At 39.4% G+C, this 12,659-nt stretch overlaps 1 protein-coding gene across 7 annotated transcripts in view; it reads right to left on the bottom strand.

Moving 5' to 3' along the window:
- Positions 1 to 12,659, bottom strand: part of CC2D2B (coiled-coil and C2 domain containing 2B) — a 1,917,855-nt gene that overhangs the window by 580,879 nt on the left and 1,324,317 nt on the right. For 6 of the 7 annotated variants that reach the window (XM_078643430.1, XM_078643434.1, XM_078643435.1 and 3 more), the window contains one exon: positions 2,311 to 2,481. The exons of the other annotated variant lie outside the window; for it this stretch is intronic. In XM_078643430.1, coding sequence (XP_078499556.1) covers positions 2,311 to 2,481 — 171 coding nt within the window. The remainder of the gene's footprint in view (positions 1 to 2,310; positions 2,482 to 12,659) is intronic. 7 annotated transcript variants of the gene reach the window in all.

The raw sequence follows: 12,659 nt of genomic DNA, 5'->3' as shown, positions 1-12,659 counted from the left end.
GACTGGAAGGCAGAGTTAGGCACAGCCCCACTAACACCTGTGAAGGATGAGTCCTGTCTTCACACAAAGGATTGCATTGCCCCTGCAGTTAATCTGGAGCAAGGGCAGGGGAAGCAGGAAACCGGAGCACTGCGAAGGGAATTCTCTTGAGGTTTCTCTTACTTCGAAGAAGGTACCAGGCATAATTATTGGACCTCAGACACCAACTCTTCAGTACATTCCTGACCTGCATGTCCTATAGTAGAAAGGCTGTGCTGCTTTGCTGCCAGAAGGACTGTAACTCCGCTGCTCTTCTGCATGCTGCCCTGTTTGCTGAGAAGGAAGATTGGAACTGCACCCTTCATCCCAGGCTGAAGTGACTCCAAGGGTCAGCAAGCCGATCTCTTGTTCTGAGCTACAGGGACAAAACAAGCTCTAGAGGCCCCTGAAACTGCCCAGCTGACCTGCTGCATGGACCTATTGCCTGGACCTGCCTGAGCCCGGCTGGCCTCTGATAAAGTGAGTTCCTGACCCCACCCCCCAGTTGTGCCCCTCAGGTCCGGCACCCTTGGTGTGGCCTCAGTTGAGATCCCACAAAATTTTTGAGCTCTTTGCGAACATGAATGGGTCATTTTGCACCAAGACCATGTCACTGCTTCAACAGCCAATTCAAAGTTCCGGTGAACCATTGCTTCAAGCAACACCACCGACTGCCGCAGACACCACCTATGCAAATCTCCACTCACAACTGTCCACGAATCCGACAGGAACTTGGTGCTACAGCAACTGCTGTCCACAACACCGGTCAGCCCTTCATGCTACTTCAACGTCATCCACGATGCTACTCTGCTCCTCGCACCCCTTCCACCACAAACCAAACTCTTTGTGCTGGACTCCCTGTATCTGACCAACGCTCCATCATAGTCAGTTTGACTTTCTCTCAGTTTCCCACAACCAGATAGTCACAAGTGGCGCTTTGTGCTTTTAGGTGCTTTTTTCACCAAAATCTTTAAAATTGCATGTCTTCGGTTCTACTAATTGGGTTTTTGGTGTTTTGGTGTCAATTTCTTAAATATGACTCTATTTGTCTAAATTGTTTTTTTGTGTGTTGTGTTTTCACTTTATTACTGTTTGAAGTGCTACAAAAATGCTTTGCGCATTGCCTCTAAATTAAGTCAGACTACTCTGTGCCAAGCTACCAGGAGGTTAAGCACAGGTTAATTTGGGATTTTCCTGTGATCTCACCCTGACAAGGAGTGAGAATTGCAACAAAGTTGGCTTCACCCCCCCCCCCTCAACCAGTACCTATTATTACCTCTAAATCTACGTACCTTGACAATATATATTTCGGCAAGGTACACAGATGTGGAGTGAAGATTATATATGCTTACAACCCTTGCCTTGCCACCATAGTATAAACGCCTACTAGTACTCAGGATCGATGTCATTGACAAAATTCACCACAGGCAGACTTTTATATGACTAGACCCTTGGACACAGGGCTTGATTAAAAACAGTAGTAAATCTACACTTGTAAATTTACATCTAAGTCTGAGTGCATATTAACTAATTACTGGATTCCTGAGAAAGCCCATGATTTTCTAATCAGGATCTCATTCCGCCTATACAGAGTTCTCCTTGGCAGAAAACCCCACAAAGGCAATAGGAACCCATGTGAAAATGTACAATTATTTTTATTTCTTTATTTTAGTCTCAGGCAAAATATTTTTTCTTGTGGAGAAACCTCTTCCCTGCCCCAGCTACAAACCTGGGAATGTTTCATTCTCCTTCTCACCCTATAAATGGTCATTTACTGGCTCTGTGCTGAAGTAAAAATCCAACTCATTCAAGTCTGGAAAGCGGAATGTGAGGGGTTTGTGAATGCCTGCAAACCAAATTATTTGTGGGTGTTCCCTAACTTCCGAAGCTAACCATGCCTCGGAACACCTCAGGACAGCCATATTCCCACCACTTGTATGGGATTTATGGGTGGGGAGAACTCAACATTCATAAATAGGCTTCTGCAGGCAAAGAGTAAGTAAGGTAAACTTGGTTGTAAACCTACATTTACAATCAAATTTACTGTTGTGAATCGACCCTCTGTAGTCTTTCACCAGCACCAGTGTTCCTGCATTAATCTGAAAGGGCCTGGTTCACAAACTGCATTTTGTTGTATGTTTTGTAGTGCTATAGTAGTACTAAATAACTTTCTACCAAGTCCTATTCACAAACTGCACTTTTGTAGTAACTTACACTGTTGAGAAAATGTGCTACTTTTCGGAAATTATAAACTGCACTTTTGTAGTAACTTACACTTTTGCAGTAACTTACTTTTCAATCTCCTGCTTTCTCACTGGGATGTTAAAAGCTCTGGATATCCTAACAAGAAGCTTGACATCTCCATCATTGAGAATTTGTGTCAGAAACATTTTCCTCTCTTTCCTCTGTGGTCTTAAATGTCTTCTGGGTTCAGCAACTGTAAAAATAGCGAGGCTCAACTGGCTGCAAGAAAACAATAATATACCTGACATGGTGCATCAGAGTGTGTAAAGTCCAGTAGACTCTTTAATTTGTTCAATAATGTGTTTCGTAATTTATTATTTTCATATAAATACATGTAAAGTTGGTTTGTACTTATATTTCGCACAATCATTGAATAACTGCAGAGTATTTACTTCATGTTAGGTTGGTCAAAATGGTTAGAAGTTGATTGTTCATAAAAATGGTTCAAAGAATATTTTGAAAGAAAATGTTACTGATCACACTCTCTTTGATTCTAGATCGTAAGCATAATACACTTTAATTTTCTCAGGTGTCAAGCAAAGCATTCCCATTAAAGCTCACTAAGCATCTGGCCTCAATGGGAAACAGCCTTTACAACGAAGTCTGAACAACGAGATGCCTTTACAACGAAGGCTGAACAATGACAATGTGTTTACAACAAATGTTTTACAACAATTTTTTTATACAACGAGTATGCCTGAACCATGGATGCCTTTACAACAAATGTTGTTGTAAATGAAGTAAAGGTGAAGGCATACTCCTAGTAAAAAAAATACATTTAAATGTAAGTATTTTGGTGAGTATTAATGGTAAGTATTACGTGTTATATAAATATATATATATATATATATATATATATATATATATATATATATATACATATATATATATATATATTCCTGCTCCTGACAACACCAGCCTGCTGCACTCTCAAGAGGGTGCCTGCTTGACGGGGGTGTACCCGTCATAAACATACTGCTCCAAACATCCTACAGGACTCGGCCTGTTTCAGATTAGCAGCACTCACGAGGGTGGGTTTTTCAAAGGTTTTATTTACAAAAACCCTTTGCACATCAAAGACGTGTTTCGGCGCTTAGCCTTCATCAATTGTAATGAAATCAAATGCAAAGTGCGTTTCATTCCTTCCACCTGTGAACAAGGTCGACTGAGGCCGAAACGTTAGGAGTTTGGAAGGTTACTTCGTGCTATGAGGTTGCAAGGCTTTAATAAATGAAGAATACTGTGCAATGTTGGGCCTCCTGTGTGTGCTGTAATATATTACCTACTGGCGGTCGCCAGTAGGTAGTTATAGTTAGGATTGATTTCCATAGGGAAATCGCAACATTCTATTTGGAATAACTTTGGCGCCGGATGAGCAATCGGCCTGAATTTTTCAGCAACTTTGCCTCGCGGTGCTCCGCTCCTTCCCTGAAAGTTTGGGGGGGATTCGTCAAGCAGGGGCCGAGATAAAAGGGGGTCCCAAAACGTGTTTTCCCCATGTTAATTTCCATAGGGCGGTCTGTCGCACTTTTAGCTCGACCGGCTGAATGGATTTTCACCAAACTTGGCAAAATTGTAGGGACTGGTAGCCCGATGTGCCTTTGCTATTTCTCAAGATATGTGCTCCAGAGGATTTTGATTAATTTAGGTTCAAAAAAATGTATATATCTAGAGCCGCGCCCCGGTACGCGTACCGGGGAGTGCTCAGGGCGCGCCACGCGACTTGCGCACGGCAAGCTGATTGGCTCTCGGGTGTCTGTAAACATTCGAAACAGTCCGCAGCGGCCGCCATCTTGTGTCTCGGTAGGATCGAGACACAAGAGGTGGCAAAAATCAAAGGGGGAAATGAGCAAAAGGGGGCAGGGTACATCCCCCCTGAGCCCCTAGGTTTGATGTGGGGGCCATAAAAGGGGCGAATTATTTTTTTTCCCGATTTTCGCGGGGGGGGGTGGAGCGCCCAGTACACGTACTGGGGAGCGTACCAGGGAGCGTACCATGAAGATAAAAGAATGACAGACTTTTTTTTTTAAAATAGAATTTTTTTATAAATTGGAGGTAGTTCTGAAAATAACTTTTTTTTGTTTTTGTTTTATATTTTTTTATACTTTTTAAAACGATTTTATATTTTTTTGGGATTTTTTTCAGGGGAAAAACAAAAACAGGGATTCAAAAACTGCTCAACAGGAGCAAAAAAATGTGAAAATTTAGGGACGGGGAGGGCAGCGTTGATCCTGTTTCTTTATAGCAAGGAGTTCAACACTCTGCTCCCCATAGCAGAGGAGTTCGTCACACTGCGTGCACAGAAATGTGATGCCTGCAAACACCGGCTGTATGTTAGGGACCATTCTTCCACGTGGTGGTCCCGAAGGTGTTGCTCCACCAGTGGAGGTGCTGCCGCCATCTGTTGGTAAATTCCGTGCCAGCTCCCTGACACTCTCCCTGGCAAAGTTGATTGGGTGTCTTCTCTTGACATGCCTAATTAAATTGGCATTTCCAAAGCTATATTTTTTTAGAGGATTGCCTCTGGATAAAATACTGCCACATATTTTGCAGGTTACTTTTGGAGCATTAACTTTTTTTTGTCCTTCAGGGATGTCATAAAATTTCCAGATGAAGTGGTTCTTGTTTCTGGTGAGGAGGGTCCTCATGCAAAAATTCATCTGAATCACTGCTGGATGACACCCTAGCAGCCATTGCTGTAGATCAGGAAAATTAGGAAAAGAAGACAATACACAGAACAGCTCTTGCTCTCTCCAAGTACAAAGCAATAGTGAGAGAAATGGGTGGGTTTCTCAAAATTTTGAAAAAAAAAGTTCTGAACCAATGAAAAGTGTTATTTTGAAGTCACATGGCTTGATGCTCTTACGCTACGCGCCCTGGGGTGCGTCCCGGGGCGCGTAGCGTAAGCGCGTCGGGGCGCTTACGTTGCGCAATCGTATGCGCTTCTGGGTGCGCTTACGCGATGCGTCATAAGACGCATCTCGCGGCTACGCGATACGTGTCTTATGACGCAAGGCGTGGCGGCTACGCGATACGTCACGATGTTGTTTTCGTTCGCTGCAATAGCGCTATCGGGACGCTCACCAGTACGCGCCCCGTAACATTGCGCTTACCCGTGCGTTTACCGGTACGCGCCCCGGGAGCGCCCCGGGGTGAAAAAAATTAAAATAAAATAAATTGACATAATTATACAATATGAAATTCGCTTTAAAATGTATTCTTTTTTATAACTATAAAGATTTGCTATTAAAAAACCATTGAAATTCAATGAAAAAACCATAGGTTTCACACCAGTTATAGTTAGGAATTAGCATTTAAAAAAACTATTAAATTCACTGAAAAAACCATAGGTTTCACACCAGTTATAGTTAGCTGAACATTTTACTCGCATAAAACCATTGAAATTCCCACGTTATAGTTAGTTGGACTCACTATAACTTGCGCGTGCAATGCACTGCTGATGACGTCACATATTACATCACTCATGACATGGTCAGTGACATCACTCATGACATCACTGATGACACCATCCAGTGAATGTGTGTATTTTTAAAAAATAATTATGTGTTATATATGTATATGTAAAAGTTGATGGAAGAATAAATGTTTAAATAAGTGTTTACATGGATGTTTTAAAAAAAAAATTTGATTGGTTAACTCGCTTATTAAGTGTATGTTAGTGAATACATATATTAATGAGTAATGTTTAAATATTTAAATATATGGATTAGTGTTTCACTTTGTGTATAAGTGGCTGCATGGGTTGGTGAGTAGCTACATGTGTAGGTATATGGGTTATTAGATGTTTTTCTTAGTATCAGTATGAGTGTTTGTATGGTTTGGTGGGGGTATTACTTAGCACATAGATGCATGAGTGACTGACTCTCTGTTTGTATGTGTTTTGAAGACAGCATATGTGCAGGACTGTATGGGTGGATGAGTGTATATATGTGTGTGTTAGTGACTGAATGACTGTCTCACTAGTGTCTTTATCAGTAACTACATGTTTTAATCTAATATATGTGAATTTTGATGTATATGTGTATGTGTAAGTTTCCTTAGAAGTAAGGTGGTAGTGTGTGTATATCTGTATATGCAAATAAATGGATGTTCAATAGTTTATTTGCATGTGTGAGTATGTGTGTGAGTAACTTTTGGATGACTGTCGGTGTGTAACAGGATGTATAGGTGTATCACTACATATGATGAGTGAGTATATGTATGAGTGACTATATAAAACTGTTTGTGAATGAGTGGATGTGTATATAGATGGTGGAATTATTTAATTGGTTGTTGTAACTGATATGGGTATCTCCATTTTTTTGAAAATGTTAGTTTCTATTTTTGAATATGTGTTTCAAGGGTTACATTACAGTGAAAGGAGGTCTGTCACTCTGTCACAAGGATGGTGTCATCAGTGATGTCATGAGTGATGTCACTGACCATGTCATGAGTGATGTAATATGTGACGTCATCAGCAGTACATTGCACGCGCAAGTTATAGTGAGTCCAACTAACTATAACGTGGGAATTTCAATGGTTTTATGCGAGTAAAATGTTCAGCTAACTATAACTGGTGTGAAACCTATGGTTTTTTCAGTGAATATATATATATATATATATATATATATATATATATATTCACTGAAAAAACCATAGGTTATAGACCATATATAGTTAGGAATTAGCATTTATAAAACCTTATTTTACTTACACAAAACCATTGAAATTCGCATATATAGTTAGTTGCACTAACTATATATTTCGCGCACCCGCTGCTGATGACGTCACATATTACATCATTCATGACATGGTCAGTGACATCACTGATGACATCACTGATGACATCTCAAATGACATCACTGATGACATCACTGATGACATCACTGAAAACAACATCCAGTGTTTTTATGTTTCTGTAAAGTTTAAATATGTCTTACATATTGAAGAATGAGTGGATGTAGAAGTGTCTGGATGAAGGATTTAGGTGGTGCATGACTGACTGTATGAGTGAGTGATTAAATATGTCTCACTGAGTGCATGGGTTACTGACTAAACTGTCTTAATTTGTGCATCATTATGTCTGTTGTTCTGTAAACTGCTGCATGTATTGATGAGTAGCTATATGAGTAACTATATGGGTTATTGATTAGTTGCCCAAGTATTTGTATGGGAGACTGAGTGTGTGTGTGGGTGGTTGAGAGGTGTATGACTCTGTGCACAGATGTGTGAGCAGTTGATTCACTAGATGTATGGGTTCAAAAGTGCATGTGGAAACAGCTGTATGGGCGGTTGACTGTGTGCATGAGTGTATTGGTGAGTGAATGGATATCTCAGTGCTACATGTCAAAGTAAAGACATATGTAAAACAGAGTATATGTGAGAGTATACATATATAAATAACTGTGCATAAGAGCCAGTGAATGTGTGAGTGGCTGTATGGATCATTATGAAATTGTATCAGGGATTGTATAAGAGTGTAAATATGTGTTAGTATCTGTTTGAATAAGTAAGGTGTGTATAACTGTATAGTTGAGGAAATGGAGGTGTGATTGATTCTTTGCATGACTGACTAGGTGTGTGAGTAACTCCATGGATGAGTGACAGTCTGTGAGTGTCCGTTTACACTGAGTGTATATAAGGTTATATTAGAGTCTGAAGAAGTTCATCGTATTATCACATGAATGATGTCATCAGTGATGTGATCAGTCATGTCAAATGAGATGTCATCAGTGATGTCATCAGTGATGTCATTTGAGATGTCATCAGTGATGTCACTGACCATGTCATGAATGATGACTTCATCAGCAGTGGATTGCGGATGCGCGAAATATATAGTTAGTGCAACTAACTATATATGCAAATTTCAATGGTTTTGTGTAAGTAAAATAAGGTTTTATAAATGCTAATTCCTAACTATATATGGTCTATAACCTATGGTTTTTTCAGTGAATTTTCAAGGTTTTCTAAATGCTAATTCCTAACTATATATGATCTATAACCTATGGTTTTTTCAGTGAATTTCAATGGTTTTTTAATAGCAAATATTAAAAGCTGTTAAATGTATTCTTCTTTTAAAGGAAAAATATATTTTATATGTATTTAATATAATTTTTTTATGTATATAATTTTTTAATTTTTTTTTTAGTTTCGCTACCGGTCCGCGCACCGGGTAGCTTCCCGTTAGCTTAATTTTATGCCGCGACCTGGTCGCGCACCGGGAAACGTACCGTTTGCACAACTGCTGCGTTCGAGAACAACATCGCGACGCGTCGCGTAAGCGTGGCATATCGCGTTGCGGCATAATGTGTCTTATGACGCGCCGCGTTCGCGCACTCGGAAGTGCTCCGGTGCGCGAACGAGGCGCGAAGCGCAGCAGACCGGAAGCGCTCCGGGCGCGGAGCGGGACACGTAACGTAAGCGTAACAGGTCATGTGACCTGTAAATAACACTTTTCATTGGTTTAGAACTTTTTTTTTCCCAAATGATGAAAACCCCTCCTTCTTTCCTCACTCTGACTTTCATCTTTGTGAGAGGAAGACCTGTTTCTCCTTGTTGAAATAATGGCATCTGTAGTAGCTGCAGCTGGTGGACCCCCACCCCCACCACAACCACCTAGGAAGGAAGGACCACCTGCGCAGTTCCTTCCAAACCCAGAGGAAGAGGAAGAGGAAGAGGAAGTAGAGCGGAGGCAGTTCTTGCCTGAACAGCCCCGCAAATCACACCACAAAGACAGTTTTATTTGGCAATTTTATTCATACCCTCAAGGCCAAAAAAAAGTCAATGCCCGACATGTGACATGCCTCATTTGTAAAGATGTTTTGTCTAGAGGTACAGATAAAAAGTATAGTTATGGTAACTATACTATGCACCGCCATATACAGAGGTGGCATCCACTCAATTACAGCGTTGCAGAGATGCGTCACCTCCGAGATAACCCACCAACTCCTGTGGCCAGTACATCGGCACAGGTATCTCTATCGGGACCAGAGGCGAGGGAGACGGTCCCAAATATCCAACAGAATTTTGTGCACATGAAGATAGTGTGCCTTTATTGTGGTGACCTACTTTCATGTGCAAATATGAGTATCAATTTGATAAACAGAGCATTTGAAAACCACAAGTGCTCAAAACGCCCCAAGAAATAAAAAAATGTTTTGCTCCTGTTGAGCCCTTTCTAATGCCTGTTTTTCGTTGCTCCCCCTCCCATTTTTAAAAAATTACTAACATTTTTAGCACTCTTCACTTCATTTTTCTCATGGGTGCCCTTCCCGGTACGCGCACCGGTGAGCGCCCCGTTAGCGCAACAAAAAAAAAAAGAAAAAAAAAAACAAGAGAAGGAGAGCATAAGAGAAAGAGAAAGAGAGAGTATTGTTAAGAGACAGACAGCAAGAGAGAGCAACACAGATGTACTGTGTAATACATATTAAAACAGTGTAAAAGATATAACAAAGTGTAAGAGAGAAAATGTAAAAAATATAAGGCTGTGAAACAAAGAAAGAGAGAAGAAGAATACTAAAGCAGAGGCACATGAAGAATGTGAGTGGCTGTAAAGAGTAAAAGGAAAGAGAAAAAATGATGTACAAATAAAAGGTAATAACGGAACCAGATTTAAATAACACTGGTAAGGGAGAGAAAAAAGTAGTGTGCATAACTAAAGATGGATGAAATAAGATGGATAACATCGAATAAATTTAAAACATGTGGATTGACAGAGAAAAAAACTAAAAGAAGAAAAGAAGAAGTAACAGAAAGGGAACAATTGAAGCAGCAAAGAAATGTAAATAACGTAGTGTGCTTGAACTTCAGGAAGAAAGCATAATGAACAAGTAGTGAAAAAGTGAAGAGACAGAGACAATTACACTAAGATAGTGTGCTTGAACTTCAGGAAGAAAGCATAATGAACAAGTAGTGAAAGAGTGAAGAGACAGAGACAATTACAGTAAGATAGACGGACTGAGTGAACGGGAATGAAGAACTGTGAGAACAGAGGTACTGAGAAAAGGACTGGATGGAGTGCAGTAAGTAAATCACCCACACAACACAACAGCTACCCTACCTCAAAGCACTCTAAAATATTATTTTACTGTTTCTCTTTGTTTTTCCCTTGTTACGCTCCCCGGTGCGCTACCCATAGTAAAAGTAAAGAGGGGTGATAGAGGGAGAAATATTGAATTAGGATAACACATGGTGAGTGACAAAGAGAGAGGACAAAGAGAGTAAAGGGAACAGTACCTGAATGGGCTTGAGTACAACAGCAAAAAAAGATAAGTAATGCAGTGTGTGTGACTTACAGGGAGTTAGTGGGTGTAGGTCAAAGTGTGGGTGTGTAAGGTGTGTCTGTGGGTGTGGTTGTGTGGAGTGTTTTGGTGTGGGTAGAGATGAGGGTGTGTGAAATATGTGTGAGAAGTGTATGAGTGTGGGGTGTATATGTGTTCGATGTATGTATGTGTATGGAATGTGTGTGTGTTTTTGAGGAGTGTGTGTGGGAGGTTTTTTGTGTGTATGGTGTAGGTGTGGTGTGTGTGTGGGGTGTATGTTACAGGTGTGTGTATGTGTTGGGAGGGGGATGAGGTATATGTGTAGGAGTAAGGTAAATAATTAAGAAAAAGAGATTGAGTAAATAAGCAAAGGAAGGGAACAGAGGGTAAGTGAAGTAAAGAATAGGGATCAAAAGAAGTTGAATATGAGAGGGTAAATAATGAAAGGGGAGTAAACATGGAGAATAAAAATAAGTGAGAGAAGCAGAGTAAAAACACAGGAGTGAGGTAGATTGAGAAAATGTTAGTGACCTTAAAGCAAAGGGTGATAACAAACTACATTTTTTTAGTCATACTTACCATATAATAAATGTAACTATAATTTTTTTTACTACAGTTGGTATCTGTGAAAGAGAGAAAAAAAATATAAGTTATAATTAGTAAAATATGTATTTTAAATTAAAAGATACAAATGAAGAGCTAAAGACATCATAACACTCTATTTAGAAATAAAATGAGAGTGAAGAACACAGAAAGAGAAATAAACTAAGGTAGAAGGACAAAAAAAGGGAAAAAGAAATAGGAGAGCAAATTACAATGAGTAAGGCATATAGATTCACTAAGAAAAGGAGAGAGAAGTACAGAGAAATGAACTGAAGGTAAGAAAGATACTAAAACAATGTGAGTTAGCAAAACTAAATCAGGAAACACAAGTAAGTAAAAAGATAATGGCTGAGACAGAAAACAGTCTAATTAATGATGCATTTAGAAGAATGAGGAATAGAAGATAACTGAGAGTAAGTGAAGAACAGTCATAGAGTGAAAGGATGAAGGGAGACAGAATAATATACAACAATTTAAGGAAATGGACTGAGGAAGTTATAAGGTAGACACACTAAGAGAAAAACAGAGTGAGGTGGAGTACAATGAGTGAGAAAAGAAAAAAAGTAAGTGAGCAAAAAAAAGGAAAGAGAGGAGAACACGAGTAAAACAGTGCTACTGAGAAAAAATAATTTGGTGATGAAAGTAAAGAGAAGGACATTGAAAGAAAGGAAATGATGGATAGGAACGGAACCAGAGTAAAAGCAATGGGATGAAGAACGACGAGAGAGGAGCAGTGAAGTTGTTGTAAAAGAAGTGATAGAAGGTAGATAAACACAAGTGAAAATAACACAAGTAGAGTGAGGCACTGAGCACAGAGAAGTAGTGAACGTAAAATAGAGAGAAGAGGTCAAAAGTAAGAAGCAAACAAAGATAAGCGAGGGAGAGTGGATGTCAGAGAATGGGAATACAATTTAATTTACACAATCCAAAGTATAGAATAATTTCTACAACATGTTACTTAGTTTATTTTTGCTGTTCTCAGAATATATTGAATTTCACTTAAAGCAGTGAGTTCAAATTAGTCATCATATGACAGCGGGAAAAAAAAACACAATCTAAAAGATTGTGTTTTAAAAAAACCCTTACATAATGACAAACGACAAATGTACGCTAATCTTTGATTGACTTACTTTTCCTTGAGGCCAAATAGTATATCATGGAGGTCCTTTTCTCGTTGCAAAGTACTTTGCTGTTCAGTAAAAAATCCATTTCATCGACTTTCTAGTAGATAAACTCCAAGATCATCTGAAATATTTTCAATATTTTCATATACTCCTTTTTTTCAGTCATGACTCTTTTCTCATTCCTGCACCTTTCCATTTGGCCAAATAGTGTCAGATGTATGAGTATATATTAGTACTCCTGCCGTCTTCATAGGCCAATTACCTTTACCTAAATGTTGGCTGTAAAAACACTAGATATGAATTTATAAAGCCAAAAGGCAAACGTTGTTTGAAAGTCAAATGATTGTCGTTACATTGGGTCCAACCTTTACAACTTTTTAAATAGCATGTGTAATGCCCTGATGTTGTA

The sequence above is a fragment of the Lissotriton helveticus genome, chromosome 5_1, assembly GCF_964261635.1.
Source record: "Lissotriton helveticus chromosome 5_1, aLisHel1.1, whole genome shotgun sequence".
NCBI classification, from domain to species: Eukaryota; Metazoa; Chordata; class Amphibia; order Caudata; family Salamandridae; genus Lissotriton; species Lissotriton helveticus.
This window is presented reverse-complemented; position numbering and strand designations above follow the sequence as displayed.